This window comes from Ochotona princeps, chromosome 29 (assembly GCF_030435755.1).
Source record: "Ochotona princeps isolate mOchPri1 chromosome 29, mOchPri1.hap1, whole genome shotgun sequence".
Taxonomy (NCBI): domain Eukaryota; kingdom Metazoa; phylum Chordata; class Mammalia; order Lagomorpha; family Ochotonidae; genus Ochotona; species Ochotona princeps.
In genome coordinates this window covers 3,160,444-3,180,528 of record NC_080860.1, presented here as the reverse complement: position 1 = coordinate 3,180,528, position 20,085 = coordinate 3,160,444, and the positions used below count along the sequence as shown (strand labels likewise).

The 20,085-nt window shown below is 48.3% G+C and overlaps 1 protein-coding gene across 6 annotated transcripts in view; it reads right to left on the bottom strand.

The window, feature by feature from the left end:
* Nucleotides 1–19,509, bottom strand: part of SBNO1 (strawberry notch homolog 1) — a 41,620-nt gene extending 22,111 nt beyond the window's left edge. The window contains exons 1-15 of one of the 6 annotated variants that reach the window (XM_058656527.1): nt 19,340–19,509; nt 13,823–13,954; nt 12,840–12,944; nt 11,860–12,172; nt 10,131–10,231; nt 9,748–9,844; nt 8,272–8,432; nt 7,107–7,240; nt 6,743–6,833; nt 3,894–4,055; nt 3,344–3,479; nt 3,161–3,266; nt 2,784–2,937; nt 1,852–2,034; nt 1,354–1,451 (exon numbers count right to left, since the gene is read on the bottom strand). In XM_058656527.1, coding sequence (XP_058512510.1) covers nt 1,354–1,451; nt 1,852–2,034; nt 2,784–2,937; nt 3,161–3,266; nt 3,344–3,479; nt 3,894–4,055; nt 6,743–6,833; nt 7,107–7,240; nt 8,272–8,432; nt 9,748–9,844; nt 10,131–10,231; nt 11,860–12,172; nt 12,840–12,944; nt 13,823–13,954 — 1,973 coding nt within the window. In that variant the 5' untranslated portion in view covers nt 19,340–19,509. Of the gene's footprint in view, nt 1–1,353; nt 1,452–1,851; nt 2,035–2,783; nt 2,938–3,160; nt 3,267–3,343; nt 3,480–3,893; nt 4,056–6,742; nt 6,834–7,106; nt 7,241–8,271; nt 8,433–9,747; nt 9,845–10,130; nt 10,232–11,859; nt 12,173–12,839; nt 12,945–13,822; nt 13,955–18,886; nt 19,018–19,339 lie in introns of those variants that run through there. The other 5 variants (XM_058656528.1, XM_058656525.1, XM_058656526.1 and 2 more) reach the window with 5 other exon arrangements.
* Between the last annotated feature and the right edge of the window lie 576 nt (nt 19,510–20,085).

Here is a 20,085-nt window from a genome sequence, read left to right as displayed (position 1 = left end):
TGGTTGCTGAAGCCTGTGCGGTGTCAGCATGCCCAGAAACTCCATGAGGGACATGACAGCTCACTGAGGCTTACAGAGGACGTCTAGGACCACGGAAGGCAGAACTGGACAACTCCCCCGGCCAAGCTTTGACCCAAGTGTCTGTGCGAGTGGATATGTCAGATGGACTTTGTCAGCCAATGGACCTTGGGAAGAGTTCCTCAACCTGGGAGCAATAAAATCAGAAGCATTGGGCCCAGCACTATAGCACAGCGGTTAAAGTCCTAGCCTTGAATGCACTGGGATCCCTTATGGTTGCTGGTTCTAATCCAGCTAGCTGCTTCCCATCCAGCTCCCTGCTTGTGGCCTGGGAAAGCAGTCGAGGACGGCCAAAAATTTTGGGACCCCGCAACCGCATGGGAGATCCAGATGAAGTTACTGGCTCCTGGCTTCAGACTGGCTCAGCTCCAGCCCTTGTGGCCACTAGGAGAGTAAGCCACTGGATGGAAAATCTTCCTCTCTGTCTCTCCTCCTCTCTATCTCTCCTCCTCTCTCTGTATATCTGACTTTGCAATAAAAATAAATAAATCTTAAAAAAAAAAAAAAAGAGCATCTGAGAACTACTGACACCACTTCAGCAGTAGCCTTGGCGCATGCTCCACATTGGTGACCCTAGGATGACACCACGTGGCCACCCCTAGCCTCAGGTATTGATTAGCCTGACTATAGTTAGAATTCTGGGAGTGGCCCTCTCCCCTGCCCCACATACATAAAGTAAAAAAAAAAAAGGAAACAATTATCTCATCGACCTTCTCCCATTCCTTGACCCTTCCCACCCTGCTCAACAGTCCACATGGACATGGATCCTTCTCAATCATGTGAACTAAAAACCAAAGGGGGGGCGCCCAGTGAGATAGCCCAAAGGCTGGATCCTCACCTTGCATGCCCGGGATTCCATATGGGTACCAATTCATATTTCAAATCATGACTGGTTCACTTCCCATCCAGCTCCCTGCTTATAGCACGCAAAAGCAGTAGAAGATGGCCCAAAGCCTTGGGACCCTTCACCCACAAGAGAGACCGAAAAGAAGCTCCTAGCTCCAGGCTGCAGAGCAGCTCAGCTCTGGCTACTTCGGGCACTTGGGGAGTGAACCAGTGGACAGAAGATCTTTCTCTGTGGCTCCTTCTTTCTGTATACCTGACTTTCCAATAAAAACAAACAAACAAATCTGGCTTCCCAACAAAATGAAAACAACAAATAAATCTAAATAAATAAATAAAAGTTAAAAAAATAGTACAAGTGAATGCAAAATTTTATCTCCAGGCATGTCAACAATAACAGTAATAGAAGTAAAAAGAAACCAAAAACATTACTTGGCAGTTGAAACAAAATCATTCAATTCTCCACCGCCCTCTTCCAAGGCTTCTAAGGTTCTAGCTTCTCCTGTGGACTGCAGACCAATGACCACACACTGCAAACAGACACAGGAAACACCATTACAAGTCGGCACATAGAAACATTTTACCTCCCTAGCAAGCAGCCCCACCACTGTGAGTTTCTATATTCTACACAGCTGAGTAAGATTACAGAACCACCCTAAGGAGTACACACTCAGTCATTCACCTTCTTAGGAGCTGTATCCTCACCCAGAAGGCTAAAGCAGCGCACGCACACACATCAGCGCTGACAGTCATGGACAGCCAACCCACAGCACCACTGACTTCATCACGTTCGTCGTCAGCTACCTGAACTCTGAGCACTCTGAGCTAGCCACCAGTAAGACCATATTTACAAGCAGAACACCTCACCACCAGCCAAGACTAAACACTTCAGCAAAAACAACAGGTTATTACAAACATCTGCCAACTTACTTTTCCATTCTTGATTTCTTCCCGGGCTAGTTGCACAACTCTTTTAACTTTGGAAGCTATACACAAGTACTTGAAAAACCTCTGGTGAGCAGACCAGAACTGACCCCACATGGACTTCTTCATTCGCTGCTCAGCATCGATCAGATCAGCAGCTTGCTGAAATCGCTCCCTGGCAATGACCCACTGCAAAGACACAATCAATACTGTAGCCAGTTCACCGAGTGCAGTCACTGAAACTCCACAAAATTAACACAGGACCAGGGTTGTCTGTTTCCTTTTCTTCTTCTTCTTCTTTCAATTTTCATTTTAAACGATGCTTACACAGTTGATCAGGGTGGGAAGGAGCCAAGATTAGGATAAAGCAGGTGAGACCACTGTTTCTAAAATAGGACCATGGTTGTCATGAAGCCGGTTAAATGGCCAAGTGTGATACAGCCTCTATACTGGAAGGCTGGTTTAGTCTAAATCCTAGCCTCTCTACTTCGCTCCAATCCTACTTCCCAGCAATGTGCCTGGGAAAGCTGCTGTCCATCGCCCGGGAACTCACGGATGCAGGTAGAGACTTCTTTCTGTTAATCCGGCCCAACCGTAGTCATTATAAACATCTGAGAAACAAACCTACGGATTTAAGACTTCTATGTCTCTTTGCTTTCTCTCTCATGTTGGCTTTCGAATAAAGATTGACACACCATTAGGGACTGGTGTTGTGGCACGGAGGGCTAAATCCAGTTACTGGTTTGTTTGTTTTTTTTAAGGTTTATTTATTTTGATCATTTACTATTTCAGAGTAGAAATAATTTCAACTGGTTAACAGACATTTGGTTTAAACAGGCTATTATGTGGCCATTCATATGCTGTCTTATAGAACTATTTCAGTTGGTTAACTGACATGAGAGCACAATAAACCCCACACAGGAGGAAGAGTTTCTCACCAGTCTGACTGCTTTGTTATACATTTTCACATAGCTCTGAGAAAGAAGCACTTCCTCGATTTTGAAGGTCACTCCAGTGAAGCTCAGCTGTCGTGCGATGTACATCCCTCGAAGCTTCATGTCCATAGCGACGATCTCCATGGCACCTACACCTCTGAGCAGATCAAACACACAGCACCCTCAGTAAGTACAAACCAGAACACGCAGGAAGGGGGTTCTCACATAACACGTGACTGACACAGGAACTGAGAACAGTACTTTAAAGCACTGCCAGACACACAGGATGCAGTTAACTTCATTTAGTATAAAAAACTTGCTATTCATTCATGGGTCTCTCATAAGACATTTTCCACATACTTAATGCAAACCTGTATTACCTTCTTTCTACTGCTTGAATAAAATCACTGAATTCTCTAAATGGCGTTCCCTCACCCCATATTCCAAGACGGTTCATGTAGGCCATGTTACGTGGTTCGGACGCACCTGAAAAATCCCCAAATGTAACATATTACACCTGAAGGAGTAACCAGCCCCATCTCTTCAAGTAATGATTTACTCACCAGTGGCACTAGCGTAAACAACTCTGGCTTTCGGCAATTTGTTCTGAAGCTCTAAAACTGCTAAGCCTGTCTTGGTGGGTTTTGAAGAACCAACAGGACATAAGTTTTTTGCTTTATGACACTCATCAAACACTATCTGTAAGGAATGAATTAAGGAACACATCACATTACAACTGACTTCCCTGAGCCTTTCAGATTGTCATCAAGATTAGACACAAACGGGGCAGGTGTCTGGCAGAGGGGTGAAGACGTCACTGGATCAGCCACGCACGCCGGACTGTAGGAGAGTTTAGGAGACACTGAGCTACTAAGATTTCTCTCCCTGAATCTTCTCAGGTAGACAAATATGTAACATGAATCCCCAAGAATGACATACAGTACTCCCCATAAATATTAACATTATCCTAAACTACAAGCTTCAACGTGAAAGCAAAACCCAGCGTCAACTGTGTAACGCTCAGACTCCCTCACACATTCAATCTATCTAAGGACTTCACTTTCCAAATCAAACAGTACACAACTCAGATCAACCACTCGCCCTGAAGGATACCACTCCGTCGAAGTCACTGCCGCACCAATGGAGAAGCTGCTCCAATCTTGTTTTGTATTTACCACCAGACTGGCTTTCACCAATAAGGGAAGAATAGGTAGCAAAAATAACACCCTTTTTCACACTCCCATTATGTTTGGAAGAAATTTTTCCATATTTAAACTAGAAAAAAAGAGCAGAATTTAATTAGCATATTTTTCTCAGAAACATTTGAACCAAATAGTTACAATTTCTTAATGTGGTAGCGTGACAGCTTTCAGAAAATTTGTAAGCACCACTTAGAAAGATCCCAAAAACTTGTTACCAAGTGCTCAGTGGTGTGGCACAGTAGGGAAAGCATTGCTTTGCAGGCCTGGCACAGTAGCCTAGTGGCTAAAGTCCTAGCCCTGCACGCCCCAGAATCCCATATGGGTGCTGGCTTGTGTCCCGGGAGCTCCACTTCCCACCCAACTCCCTGTTTGTGGCCTGGGAAACAGTCAACGATGGCCCAAAGTCTTAGGACTCGGCACCTTTGTGAGATACTCAGAAGAAGCTCCTGGCTCCTGGCTTTGGATTGGCTCAGCTCCGGCCGTAGTGGCCACTTGGGGAGTGAATCAACAGACGAAAGTTCTTCCTCTCTATCTCTTCTCCTCTGTGTATATCTGACTTTGCAATAAAAATAAACGAATCTAAATAAATCAATCTTAAAAAAGAAAGGCGGTGCTTTGCAACACTAGCATCCACTGTGTCACCTCAGGTCCCGATGCCGCCCTTCAGTTGCAGCTCCTAGCAACGCGCAGGGAAAGGCAACCCAAGACGACCCAAAGGTGTGTGTTTCTGCCAGCAAGCGAAGACCCCAGAGAAAGCTCTACTCTAACACTATCAAATAAAAAATGTTTAACAAAAAGGCCAAATAAAAACTTTATGCACACACAGAAACACACGCATGTATGCAACTATATGGCAGAATGGTCCAGTTTTCGAAGCTTAAAACAAACAAACAAAAAAAACTATCACAAAATAAATAAAACACCCATTTTTCTGTAAAAATAAAGGTCACTCTATCAATTTATACAAAACATTGTAAGCTCAAAGAGACAGAAAACATGTAATATGGAGCCAGCATCAATGTGGAGTAGCAGCTTAAGACCTCCTCCAGTGCAGGCATCCTATCGAGATGCTCCACCTCCAATCCAGCTGGAAATGCATCCGTAAAGCAGCAAACCACAGCCCACATTTCTGAGCCTGTACACCTACATGGGAGATGCAGGAGAGGCTCCGGGTTCCTGGCTTTAAGCTACTCCAAGTCCAACCCCTTCAGCCACATTGAGAATGAAGCATCAGACAAAAGATCTCTCGGTCTCTCCTTTTCTAAGATTTGTTTTTATTCGAAAGGCAGAGAGGAGGAGAGACAGAGAGGAAGATCTTCCGTCCGAAGATTCACCCTACAAGTGACTGCAATGGCCGGAGCTGAGCTGTTCCAAAGCGAGGAACCACATGGGTGCAAGATTCCAAAGGCTTTAGGCCATCCTCGACTGCTTTCCCAGGCCACAGGCAGGGAGCTGGATGGGAGGTGGAGCTGCCGGGATTAGAACTGGCGCCCATGTGGGATAGCGGCGCGTTCAGGTGAGGACTTTGGCCGCTAGGTCATCGAGCTCGGCCCGGTTTCTCCTTTTCTAACTGTGCTATTAAAATAAAAAATAATAATAATTCTCTCTGGAAGAAAAATACATGTAATCTTCCATTATATTACTCAGAAAGCAAAAACAAAAACAAACAAAAAAAAAACCAAACCACTTCTAGATGTTAGTTACACCTTTTATGTTTGAACTGTTTATAGGTACCCAAGAGCTAGTACTTAACTAGCAATCTAACTCAGTCAACCACAAAAGCCCAGGCGAGCAGGCCCACACCGATTCCTTCAGGAACAGGAATCACAACTGAGTCAAAGGGCTACCAGGGACACATTTGCAGCAGAAATCCTGCTTGGCCTACCATAACCATGCTAGCCAGTGGTGCACAGTCAGTTAATAAGCGCTACTAAATTCATCTCAAAGTTCTAGTTGGGTGTAGCCATGTTTGATATATAAACACACATTTTGTTCCGACCAGACAGGTCAAGCCTACCAGCTGTACATTCATTGCACTCAGCCTCTGAGCCACAGCGATCACCCACATTTCTGCCTAAACTGTACTTCAACGGTCAGACACAATCAGCCCAGAGGACTAAGCTCTGCAGCACAGCACATCAAGCCACAACCAGGGACGCCAACATATCTATTAGTGCAACGGTGCCCGTCCCAGCTATGTGCTTTCTGATGCAACCCCCACTAAGGCATCAGCAGCAATAACGGCCCCACCACGGAGGGGAGACAAAGAGGAAGACTCAGGGGCTGAGTTGCAGCAGAGCAGGTAGAAGTGCTGACTGCAAGCCCTTACCAGTGCCAGTTCAAGTCCTGGTTGTTCCACTTCCCACTCAGGTGTTCCCTCCTAACGTGCCTGGGAAAGCAGGAGCGCATGGTCCAGGCGCCTACACCCCTGCATTCAACTGAGAGCCTGGAAGCAGCTCGCGGCTGAGGCCTGGCCCAGGCATGGCTGTTGCACCACGCGGAGAATGAGCCAGTGGATATAAGGTGTTTACCTCTTCTTTGTAACAATTTCAAAAAACTAAATATATCTTAATTTAAAAATTAAAGGGACCAGCGCAATGGCTTAGCGGCTAAAGTTCTTGCCCTGAACGCTCCAGGACTAGCAATCACCATGTTCTCTGAGGAGTGACTTAGCCCTGCTTACAAGGCAGTCACAGGAAAGCGTTCATGGACCATTCCTAAGTATTTATCTAATGGAGAACCAAGCAAGAGCTCTCCTACCTTATTTAGTGAATGCACCAAGATGTTCTTTGCTCCGATATCTCTCAAATCTCTCTCAGCATCATACTTTAAGTCATTTGAGACGCTAAACCTGTCACAAAGAAAAAAAGAAATTCCTAAATTAAATGTCAAGCCTGACAGTTTCAGCCTCTGCCTGCAAGGGCAGCAACCTGGATGAATGCTGGTTCAAGTCCCGGTTGCTGCCATCTAAGCCAGCTCCCTGCTAATGCTGCTAACAAAGTCAACCGACAGACAATCACATATCTTTCCCTCTCTCTGTAACTTGCCTTTCAAATAATGAAATCTTAAAAAAAGAAAAACAATCCTGTTGCAGAACCCGCGGTGAATGCAGGCTGACACTCACCAAAGCGCTCGCTTCCTGCTCAGCAGGTAGTTCTCATAGATGATGCCCGCTATCGTCCGGCCTTTGCCAACCCCGGCACCGTCACCGATCAAGAAGCCAGCACGGTCTCCATTAGGGAGGAATGTCTCATGTTGCTGGAAAAGAAAAGGGAATTAGCCTACCATGTACTTTGGCGACCAATTTCATAGTTTTACACATATATTACTGCTTCTATATAAATGAAGCACAGTTTACAGATACTATCTGTGTATTTATTATGTCCTTTCTTGTTCTGTTCCATGAACCATGTGACTGAAGCTCATGAATTAGTGAAGGTCACTCCTAACATCAAAGCTTGTATCATCAAGTAAAAACCTTTCCATCACACATAAATAGGAGGGCAGTTGGCTATTTGGTCACTATGTTACTTTATAGAACTGAGTGTAACCCAAAAACTTCCAGAACAGCCAGAACAAATTAATCAACACCATGCTAAGAAAGAGAAGCAAACAGCTTTGATGCAAAGATACCAGTATATTCAATCACCACCCAACAGCGGGAATCAAATCTGAAACAAGCATTTTTCCCTGTGCGAGTGTGTGTGTATGCGCACATGCACATGACTGTCAAAGGAACAAACTCCTAAAGATGAAAATAACATAATTTTATTTATTTATTTTTTTAAGATTCATGTGTTTCTTCTGGAAATGCCGATTATCAGCAAGGGGATACAGAAAGACCTTCTGTCCACTGTTCACTCCCTAAGTGAGCACACTGGCCAGAGTCGAGGAGATCTAAAGCCAGGAACTCCTTTCAGGTCGCCCAGGTAAGTGGCAGGGGGCCAAGCACTTGGGTCATCCTCTACTGCTCTCCTAGAACACAAGCAGGGAACTGCATGGGAAGCGGAGCAGCCGGCATATGAACTGGCGCCCATTTGGTACACTGGTACTTGGAGGTGGAGGATAAGCCAATTGAGCCAGAAGATGTTCCTGGCATTGTTCTGATTGGCTCAACTCCGATTACCGTGGTCATTTGGGGAGCAAACCAGTGGATGTCTCCCCTCTCTCTAAATAAATATATATAAGCCTACTCGTCTAAAACTCACACTTCCAATTCGTGCACACAGGCAAGCACACCACTGGGTTAAAGCACTATACCAGCCTGCAACTCCATCAGCTCTGCTCACCTGGGCAGCATATGTAATCGCCTCCAGCTGCAACGCTGACAACCAGCCGTGGTCAATAGTTTCTTCAGAAATAGACGTTTTGTACCAAACATCAGGAGGCGTAACACTGGATAAAGAGCTAGTTTCCACTACAGCATCTGGATGGCGTAGGCCAATTTTTACTGAATAAAAAATTTAAAAGGCTTCATTGTAATCATTTAACAACACTTCCAGCTTGGTAAAGTATTAGAATACAAACTCTTATTTTTCTACTACATATGGTTTACAGATTTGATGGTTAAAAAATCTAGAAATACAACAATTTAGTTCACACTTTCAAGTTCACCACGAAAATGGTCATATTCTAAGGGGTTCAGTAGCAACTTGAAACATTCAATTCATTTATTCAAACAATAAACTACTTTGCAAACAACTTTGGCTACAAAATTAAGCAGTAACTACCATAACAAAACGTGCTATGTAAATACTTTAAAACAGCAACTTACAGATGCTTTCGGAAAAAGATCGCATAGTTTAGTTTTCAACCGCAGGTTACCCAATCTTAGCCTCTCACGAGCTGCTGTGTGTACTTCATATAAAAGTAGCCAAAGACAAGAAGGAAGCCAACGGGCACACCCAGGTTCTAATGAAACGGCGCCTGCCAAGGCAGCCGTCTCGAGACTGTACTGAAACTTCACTTCAAGGGTCAGAGATGAACTATTTCAATCTTGCTATGAGATTATTTGGAAAGAGTATAAGTATCAGTTTAGGAATAATAACCAAAACTAATTTTTCAGAAAGATTTCAAAGCAGAGAGCTAGAAAGGGCGAGAAGAAGGGAAATAGAGAAGTCAAACATCCCCTCTACTGCTTTGCCAACCACAGTCAGGGCTGGCCAGGACCACAGAGGGAGTTGGGGATTCACCCTCCTCATCATTCCCTGCTTGCCTGAAAGCAGTAGCAGGGAACTTGTTCCCTGGACCCTCACACGGCATACCAGCATAGGAGCTGACAACCCGCTGCACAGCTCAGGCACCTCACTCATTGACATGACTGAAGAAAGTACAGGATTTTCAATATCCATATATAGATGCTAAAGAATCCATTTTTTGTTCAAATTTAAAATACACTATTAATAGAACCAGTACGGTGGCACAGGTTAAGCCAGTGCTTACATTGGGTACCCAGCTCCTCAAATACCAGGCCAGCCCTCACCAACTGTCCCACACCTGACCAACTCCTCCCTAATACGAGGGCAAGCAGCAGATGACCGAAGTCCTTGGCCCTGCAGTGATATGAGCTCCTTGCTGAGCTCCAGCCTGGCAGTTTCAGCCACCTGGGGAGGAAAGCACCTTAGGGAAGACCCTGTCTACCTTTCTCTTTGTAACTATGCCCTTCAAACAAGTACATGACAAGTCAACAGTGCATGGGGGAGAGACACAAGGTTCAAGAGGAACTGGCAAGTCTCTTGCTAGCTGGATCAGTCCAGAAGACATACATTTTATCGGCATATATTCTGCATAGGTTTCTGCATGACCCATTTCTTCTTCATCTTCTTCCTCGGGCTCATCTTCCTCCTTTACAATGGGTACCTTCTGTAACAGACAAAGGGTATAATCATCTCAAGTCCAAGGACAACAGACCTGGAAAACATTCAAGAAAACTGCCCAAAAAAATGCAATCTCCAGCCACAATGGCTCAAGGGCTAATCCTCTGCCTACAAGCGCCATCATCCCATGTGGATGTCAGTATGCACACGGGCCGTTCCACTTTCAGTCTCGCTCTCTGCCTGTGGCCTGGGAAAACAGTGCAGGACGCCCTAAAGCCTTGGGACCCCATGCCAACACACGCACGGACGTTCCTGCACCCTTGCAGACTCACCATGGTCGGGGAGAAGCTCCGCATCTTCATGTCATTTATCCAGATCCTCGCCACCTCCTTGTTAGAAGACTCTTTTTTCACTGTACCATTGCTTACATCAGCTGTGCGGAAGAAGCCAATTTATATTTCAGAAGAAAATTCCAATGTATCTTCTTGCCACTTAATAAGTCAAAATTTACCCATTTCACAAACCAAAGGAGCTCAATCTGTCTAGCTAGTTACATTACGTGTAAGCTAGACACCTTTACGGATAGAAAAATGTGCCAACAAAAAAAAAAATGTGTGTACATAAACACTTAACAACTACTGCTCACATGATAGACAACTATCCAAAACAATCTGTAGCTTAGCAAACACAAAGGGACATTTTGCTTCCTTCAATAAAACACAAAAACAGAAATAAAATTTATGTTACCACCAAGAGGAAGTAAATCTCGCCTGATTTACTAGTGCTTATTTCAAAGCAAAACAATCATTTATGTAAGAAAAAAATGAATTTAGAAACTCTATTTTTCATCCTTCCTCCAGAAAAAAAAATTCAAAAGACAAACTTTCTCTACAAATGGTGTTCAAACCATTTTTAAATATAACAAGAGAGGTGCTGGTACAGCATCGTAGCAAGCTAATCCTCTGCGTGGAGAACCAGCATCCAATATGGATGCAGTTTTCAATCCCAGCTGTGCCTATGAACGATTCAGTTTATTATTCTGGGGTCGGTGTTGTGGCAGAGTAGCTGAAGCCTCCACATGCGGCACCGGCATCCTATACAGGCACCAGCTCGAGTCCTTACTGCTCCACTTCTGACCGGACTCTGTGGTCATGGCCTAGGACGCAGCAGAGGATGGCCCAAGACCCTGCACTGCTGCACCCACCAGGAGAGACCTGCAAGAAGCTCGTGGCTCCGGCTGCTGCAGTCACTGGGGAACAACCAACGGACGGGAAATCTCAGTCCCTCTCTCTAACTCAAGTAAAATAAGTCTATGTATTTCATATTTCTGAATTTGAGGAGCAGGGTGCAGAGTTCCTGGAAACAAACTCTCAGTGTCCCTGAAGAACTCCTAATATAGGAAGTATTCCTGGGACCTCAGGCATGACACTATGGTCCTTAAGGACACAAGAACGCAAAGAATTCTGGGAAATGACCAGCATTCTCTATATAATACTTAGAGACTACTGGGCAGGCATGTCACTTGGAGCTCAAAAATAAGAAGGGCTGAGTCTAACATGAATGAACTGGTGCAAAGTTCACGGGGCCATGAGACGGAAGCACAACCTGGGGTTGGCGCACTGGCTCAACTGGCTAACCCTCTACCTCCAAGTGCTGTGATTCCACATGAACACCATTTCATGACCCAGCTGCTCCACTTCCCTTCAGGCTCCTGGTCATGAGAGGGAGAAGAGTGGAGGACGGCCCAAGTCCTCATGCCCCTGCCATGCTTGTGGAAGAACTGGCTGGAACGCGAGGTTCCTGGCTTCCCCCAGGCCCCCTCAGCCACTGCAGTTTCAGGAAGTGAAGCAATGAGTAGACGACTCTCAACCTCTCCCCTAACTTCGTCTTTGCCCAGGCATTAAAGTGCCAGACAACCCCATAGTTCCTTTCAAGTGCTCTAGCTATGCCACAGAAACAGACACGTACAACGACAAGCACCACCTCCCGCATCCAGTGCAAGACCAGAACAGACCCTCTAAACAAAAGGCACCGACCCGCGTCACGGGGAGACACACTTACTGGCTGCCGTGGCCACAGGTTGCGCGATGTTCGGAGGCGGCTTGAGCTTCATGAGCTCGTTCAGACTGTTGTTCTTGAGCAGATCCTTCAGCTGCACCTGCTCCTTGGAAGAGGCGGGGCTCGCGGCAGCCCGCACTGCCGGGGCCGAGGCAGAAGGCCGAGTGCTCGCAGTCGTCTGCATGAATTTCGTTAAAGTGATGGTTTGCCTATTGGTTGTTACAGGTGGCGTTTTGGTCATGACAATCGTAGACCCCAAGGTAGGAAGCTGGCTGATCTGGTTGAGCACGAATGTCGTCGTGGATGGCGGCTGCTGCTAGAGAGGCAGAGTAAGCATGTGACACCCCTTCCCAAGGAGGGGCAGGGAGCAGGGGCCCTGGAAGCCCAACACTGATTTTATTCTTGCCTGATGACTACCCTTTCATTTCTCATTTGCTAATAATTAGCTACAAACTACCACGTCAAAGTACTCCACAGTAAGAAAAGGAACAAAAGCAGAAATAAGAAAAAAAAAAATGAGATAAGGGTGAATTTCCTAAAATGTCATTTTTCTTTTGATAACCCCAAGTGCCTGCAGAGACAGCCATGTGTTATGGAGCGGCAGTAAAGGTGAGGTGTGTGCACAGGAACATAGCAGGCGGCCGCGCTGCAGCCGTGCGCAGGTGGCGCGGATGGCACCGCCAGCTCGAGTTGTGGCTGCCCTGCTGCTCGTGTACCTGCGAGGCATGGAGAATGACCTGTCACTGGGCTCTTGTCACCACAGGAGACCTGAATGTTCCTAGCTTTATGCTGGCCCAGATCTAGCTATTGCAGCCATTTGGGGAGTGAACCAGAGGACATAATATTTATTGCAATGCCTTCAAAATACATGAATAGTAAATCTTTTTTAAAATGAGGGAGCTGGAACTCTTTGCCCTTAGAGTCACATGATGAGCACCTTGCTGAAGGAGCGAGGTGGGCATGCGCAGTGGAAGCGTGCTTACCCTCATGTTTAACAGTGCTGCAGGAGGGACAGCCTCTGGCTCTGGTTTAGCAGGAACTGCTGCTTCAGGCTCCACACTGAGTTCTAATGCGTTAAGTGGCACTGACTGCAGAGAGAACATCAGGACAGGAGAGGAGGACAGCGACCGTGTCAGACAAGAGCTGCACTTCTACTTGGAGAACGTGTCGCAGGGACACAGGAGGCAAGGCCAACAACCCTGACATGCAGCACTCTCAATGAAGCGGAGCTAAGCTGCCAGCAGAATCTTACTTCCACTTTTCACAAAAAGTGTACAGTGAAGTCAAACAAGAATCTCCCTACAAAGACGATCAGAGCAGAGATTAACTACCACAGACACTCTATACTCCGTCCTGTAACATCTCCAAGCACAGCCCGATGTCCTGTGGCCTCAACTGAGGCCGAGCAGTTTCAGCACAGGCCTACGATTCTGGGAGCGCACTCAACGGGCACGGCTGAGGAATCCACAAGACAGTCCTTGCCACCCCATGAGACCCCGATGGAGGTGCAGGCTCCCGGCCAACCTCTGGTGTTGCAGCTACCTAACAAATAAACTAACAGTTAAACAGCTCTCTTTCCTCTGACATTCAACTAAGTCCAAAAAACAAAAAGGTAGGGGGAAGGGAAGGGAAGGGGGCGCAGAAGGACAAGACAGAAAACGATGCCTGGTCTATCCTTACCAATACTTCCTATCTCATGAAAGACGCTGACTGCCCACCCTAAAACAGTGTATTCCAAACTACCTTCCTCGTATAAATGAAGACTATGAATGCGCAGGTGCAGTGGGTTCAGCCAATGCTTCTGAGTGGCCATTCGTGCAAATCCCAGCTACTCAACTTGCAAGCCCACCTCCTACTGACACGCCCCGAGGTCCCTGCCAAGTGACACTCATGGAGTTCCAGGTCTCTGCCTTCAGCTGAGCCCAGCAGGGGGAAAGGGCAACAGCAGATGGAATCCAGCTCTTACCTGCTGAACTGCAGGAGTGGGGGTTGGGGTTCCCAGCACCACATCGCCACCATCGATATCAAAGAGGTCATTGGGACTAATCCCGCTCTCACTCAGAGCAGCAAGCAGTAAATCCTGCCCTGGTTCCACCATCTTCAGGGAAAAAAAAAAAAAGATATTAGATATTAACAGAGAAAGCAAAGTGACAGTTACTAAATGTACTTTACCTAGAAACAATCCACCATTTTTAACCAGACCTAATGTTCCACAGAACTGACACGTGTCAAAGGAAGAGTAGAAAAAAAGAAAACAGTCCGTTCTCAGGATCCTCACACCAAGTTAGACGTGCACACACCACGTGACATGAGACCTTACGCCCAAACCCGGGGGACGGACAAGGCAGCGAGGCCAGGGAGGCGATCCCCAGGCACAGGACCTTCAGGACTGCACGTTCCAACAGCCACAGCTGGGCCAGGCGCAGTCACCTAGAAGCCAAGTCCCCACCTTGCACAAGCTGGGATCTCATATGGGCGCAGGTTCTAGTCCCGGCAGCCCCGTTTCCCATCCAGCTCCCTGCTTGCGGCCTGGGAAAGCAGTCGGGGCTGGCACAGGGCCTTGGGAACCTGCACCTGCGTGGCAGACCCCGAAGACGCTCCTGGCTCCTGATCAGCGCAGCACCGGACACTCGGGGAGTGAACTAGGAGACTGATCGTTCACGTTGTATCTCCTCTCTAAATCTGTCTTCTCAATAAAAAACAAATCTTAAAACAATAATAAAATATAGATGGATTTCATTATTTTTGCATAAACAAACCTAATTCCATTTCCAGTTATTTTTTAAAGATTTACTTTTATGGGCCCGGCGGCGTGGCATAGCGGCTAAAGTCCTTGCTTTGAATGCACCGGGATCCCATAATGGGTGCCGGTTCTAATCCCGGCTGCTCCACTTCCCATCTGGCTCCCTGATTGTGGCCTGGGAAAGCAGTGGAGGACGGCCCAAAGTTTTGGGACCCTGCACCCGCGTGGGAGACCCAGAAGACGTTCCTGGTTTTGGATTGGCAAAGTACCGGTCGTTGCACTCACTTGGGGAGTGAATCACTGGACGGAAGGTCTTCCTCTCTGTCTTTCCTCCTCTCTGTATATCTGACTTTGTAATAAAAATAAATAAATCTTAAATAAAATAAATCTTTTTTAAAAAAGATTTATTTTTACTAGAAAGTCAGATATAGAGAGGAGGACAAACAGAGGGGAAGATCTTCCAGCCAATGCTTTACTCCACAAGTGGCCACAACAGCAAGAGCTGAGCCAATCTAAAGTCAGGATCCCCGAGCCTCTTCTTGGTCTCCACGTGGGTGCAGGGTCCCAAGGCTTTGGGCCGTCCGCAACTGCTTTCTCAGGACATAAGCAGGGAGCCAGAATGGAAGTAGGGCTGCCAAGATTAGAACCAGCGCCCATATGGGATCCTGGGACAGGCAATGTGAGGATTTCAGGTGCAAGGCTACCACACCAGACTCCCATTTCCAGTTTTTAATGACCTTTATATATAAACATTAAAAATCTAACTGCATTTATTTTTCTCAGAAAAATCTATGCTACAGGATGCTAATTTTCAGTCAGTCATTTTGTTCTCAAACTGAATGATAAAAACGTCAACTATTTCATGATGTCCTACAAAAGGGTGTGAGCTAAGAACACTGTGACCATGACCTCTAAAGCTGAAGATAAAAATCAAACATCTAGTAGAGGAATTCTCTTCTGTATCCAAGCTTGTGTATCAGACATAAATCCTAATGGAGACACAAGTGATATGCGGAACGAAACGGCAGGCAGAATAGCGGTTTCCGAGGGTGGGAGGGGAGACAGCCCAGAGTCACACACACTGAGCCTCTCAGAGCGAAGCAGAGAAACACTGCAAGGGGTACGGCAAAGGAGGAACGCCGGCTGCCCAGGAGTGCTCCAACATTTGCACTGTTAGGGCCTTCCTCCTCACTGCCTACTGGGGTCCACAGTCATGGGTGAGAACAGGACCATCATTTTAGAGCAAAAACTGGGGCTCACAAAACTTAAATTACCTGCCCAAGTTCACTGTGAGAAGCAGACTCGACTCCAGAAAATTCCAATCCTCAAAGCCTAGGATTTTCAGTTGACATTAGCAATCTACAAGTTTCAACACGTTATTTGTAATAAATGTTACACCGAACAGGGACACCAGCAACCCATTCGGACGGGATCCCAGCCCAGCCGCACCACATCCACTCAACATCCCCACCAGTGCAGGCTGGCAAGGAAGGAGCTCTCCAGTGGGAGAGGCTCCTGGCCTCTGCATCATCTCAGCTCCAGCAGCTGTGGTCACCTGGAGACTGAACCAGCAGACAGAGTTTTCTGTCTCTTTCCATAAATGTCTTCCCAATAAAAAGAAATAAATCTGAAAGAAAAATCTGCCTTTCCAATGTAAACAAATCATGAAAGAAAAACTATCTCTCCTCCTAACTCTTTCAAATCCAATAAATACCTTGAGGAATTTCCAGCACAAATATATCTGACCATACATTACAAAGTTTAGTACAAATATGCACCAAGAAGTTTAAAACAATGCTTTAAAAACACATGAGGAAGCCCGGCGTAGGAGCCTAACGGCTAAAGCCCCTGCCTTGCACACTCCAGGCTCCCTTATGGATGCCGGCAGCCCTGCTTCCCATCCAGCTCCCTGCTTGCGGCCTGGGAAAGCAGTCGAGGATGGCCCAAGGCCTTGGGACCCTGCACCTGCATGGGAGACCTGGAGGAAGCTCCTGGCTTCAGAGCAGCCGTTGTGGCCACTTGGGGAGTGAACGAGCGGATGGAAGATCTCTCCTCTACCTCTCCTTCTCTCTGTAAATCTTTCCAATAAAAATAAATATTAAAAAAGTAAACTGCAAGCCATATCGGGGCAATGATTTATGCATGGGAGGGGTCTATGGCCCACCCCCACCCACCCACTGTGGTTCTGCTTACTCTTCAGGTCCTATCAAGATCTAATCTTTACAGTAAATGGTGAAAATAATTTACAACTGAAGCAAAATGACACTGTTTCAAGCCAGAGATTCCCAAGCAGATCAGAGTCCTCTGGAGGCCAAGGGCTCCATGAACCCGTCCCAGGACAGCACCCAGTGACTCTGTACTGCAGTAACAGCATGGCTTCAAAGAGGGAGGCACTGAAGTCAACACTGAATGCACGAGTTTTCAAATACATTTTAACAACATGGAAATTAACTAATGACATTTATACTTAAAAAAAAAAAAAAAACAGCAAACATATAAACTACAAATGAGTGACCACCTCAGAAATCACTCTAGGAATTACAATCTGATTTAGATATTCTACGATGTATACATGTATTAAAGAACCATGGTGCACAGCACAAATACACATTATCAGTAAGATGCATAAATGAGATCCACCGACTTGAGAGTGAGCTAGCATTGACAGACTTTAAACCTATAAAGATCTGGGCCTGGTCCTGGCACGGTGGCCTAGTGGCTGAAGTCCTCACCTTACACGTGCTGAAATCCCATAAGGGCATCAATTCTAATTCCGGCAGACCTGCTTCCCATCCAGCTCCCTGCTTGTGGCCTGGGAAAGCAGTTGAGGACGGCCCAAAGCCTTGGGACCCTGCACCCGTGTGGGAGACCCAGAAGAGGCTCCTGACTCCTGGCTTCGGATTGGTTGTTGCAGCCACTTGGGGAGTGAACCAGCGGATGGAAGATCTTTGTTTCTCCTCTTTAATAATTCGTCTTTCCAATTAAAAAATAAATACATCAATCTTAAAAAAAAAAACCACAACTATAAACATCTTACAAGCAGCCCCAGCTTGCAGTCTGGGAAAGCAGCAGAGGATGGCCCAAAGCCTTGGGACCCTGCACCTGCGCGGAAGACCAGGAAAAGGCTCCAGGTCGGCTCAGCTCCCGCCATCACATTGTGGTGATTTAGAAAGTGAATCAATGGGCCCAGCGGCGTGGCCTAGCGGCTAAAGTCCTCGCCTTGAAAGCCCCAGGATCCCATATGGGTGCCGGTTCTAATCCAGGCAGCTCTACTTCCCATCCGGCTCCCTGCTTGTGGCCTGGGAAAGCAGTCGAGGACGGCCCAATGCATGGGGACCTGCACCCGAGTGGGGTTCCCGGCTTCGGCTCACTTGGGGAGTGAATCAATGGACAGAAGATCTTCCTCTCTTTCTCTCCTCCTCTGTACGTCTGCTTTCCCAATAAAAACAACTAAAATCTTTAAAGAACATAAACAAAACAAACAAAAAACCCCTATTTTCTACAAATGTTAAATACACTCATTATTATTTAGAAAAATAAGTGTACAGCATTAGTCATAATACTCCCACCACGACATAAAATTGCTTGGGGTTCTCCTCCGCATGTCCCTCATCCACAATTCCCCAAGTTATCCGTCATACTAGGCGAGCTCAGGCCCAGCACAAATGTGTGCGTTAGCGAATCAGATCGCCGCAAAAACTTGAGGATGACGTCACCTTAGCTGTCAAGGGAACTCAGACCCTCCAACACCCACAAAGTGCCCCGTTTATGTACACTGCCAGACGACGACCACCCTCACCTCTCCTTAACGCTCGTCTAGCAGCTGAAGGGCAAAAACATTTTAACTTTCTAGAAAAAAAATGTAAGGAGTAAAGTTACAACAGAGAAAAATGCCTTTTCACGTCAGAAAAATGTTGCAAACTCGTTTAAGTCATGAGAGTCCTCGTCGCCTGCACCATCCCTGTCCGGTTCAAGGCTGAGCCCTAACGGGGTTCCCTGGCGGAGCACCCCGACTCCCGAGGCACAAGCTGCCAGCGAGCAACTTTCAAAGGTCGGAGGGACCAAGCTCCTGCCTTCCCGCAACACGTGTTCAGCACAAACTTCCGGGTGCGGCTACAATTGGCTGCGCAGCTCAATGGATTCACAACGCTGCGGTGCCGACTCGCGCCCGCTCCTTCCCCCCCTACGGTTCTCAAGCAGCGACTCCCCAAAACAAAAGCCTCCCCGCCCCAGGGCCACCGCGGTTCGCCGCGGCCGGGAGCCCCCGGCCGGCGGTCCGAGCATCACCTGGACGCAAACACAAAGCCGGGGACGGGAGGGGAGGAGCTGGAGCCCCGGGCTCCGGGAGGAAGCCGGCATGCCCGCGCCGCAGAACTCTCTCGGAGCGAGCCGGCCGCCAACCGCCGCCCCTCCGAGGACCCTCGCCCCTCCGCACGGCGCCCCCCACGTGTCCACGCCCGGCGCCCACCGGCCTGCCGCGAGGGCCGAGCCGGACCGAGAGCCGCCGGCATGCGCTGCCGCTGCCTCCCCCCGTCCCGGGACGGCTGGGGCGCCGGGGGACCGAGCAGGGCCCGGCGCTGGGACGGTCCCGGGGCGCGCGCTGAGCGAGGCCCCCCAAAACCCGGGGCTCCCCCGCGACCACGCTCCAACCACCGGACCCCGAGGAGGGCTGCGAGTGGGAGGCTTGTCCGGGTGGGGGGGTAGAGAGGAAGGAGAAACGGGGCTGAGGGGAACACTCACTTTCCCCGGCGGGAGCCGACGCCAGGACAGCCTCTCCCGGACGACGAGAGCTTCGCCAACAGTGGGCGAGCCGAGCGCGGCGGAGGCGGCGGAGGCAGCGGCAGCGGCGTCCGGCTCTGCCTACCTCCCCGCCGCCATCTTAACGCCCCTCCCCCAGCCCCCCCGCCCAGCCGCGGGCAGGGGGCGGGGCGGCGCGCACGCCGCGCGCACGCGCCCACGTGACTTCCTCCCGCCCCGCCCCCGCGCCCCGCCTCCGCCGGCCGCCCCGCCCATCTCGGCCGCCCGAAACCGTGCCCGCCCGAGGAGAGACTCCGCCGGCTTCCGGCACGGCCTGTTCCCGCGGCTGCCTCCGAGAGGATTCCGGAACGCAAACGGTCCATCCTCGCGGCTCTGGGGTGGGCGAGCGCCGAGGGGGGCCGGGTTTCCGAGAAGGGGGAGGGGGGAAGCCGAAGGCCTCTGAGGAGAGTCACGTGTCTGCCCTTTCCGCCGGCGCTCCTAGAGAACTCGCGAGAGTTCCGTGTCCCCACCCCGTCCCGCCCCGCCTACTGTCGGGAAGAAGGTCGGGATTGGGTTGTCACTGGGAGGTCAGCCGGTGGAAGGGCGCATGCGTCCCACACCTGCTTTGAAACTCGCTAGGAGCAGCCCGCAGCTATTTTCAGAAACCCTTTGGGTAGGTTGCTGTGACCCAGGAAGTCAGTCAGTGGCGTAGCTGTGGTTTTGCAAAGTTCTTCGCGTGGCCCCGACTC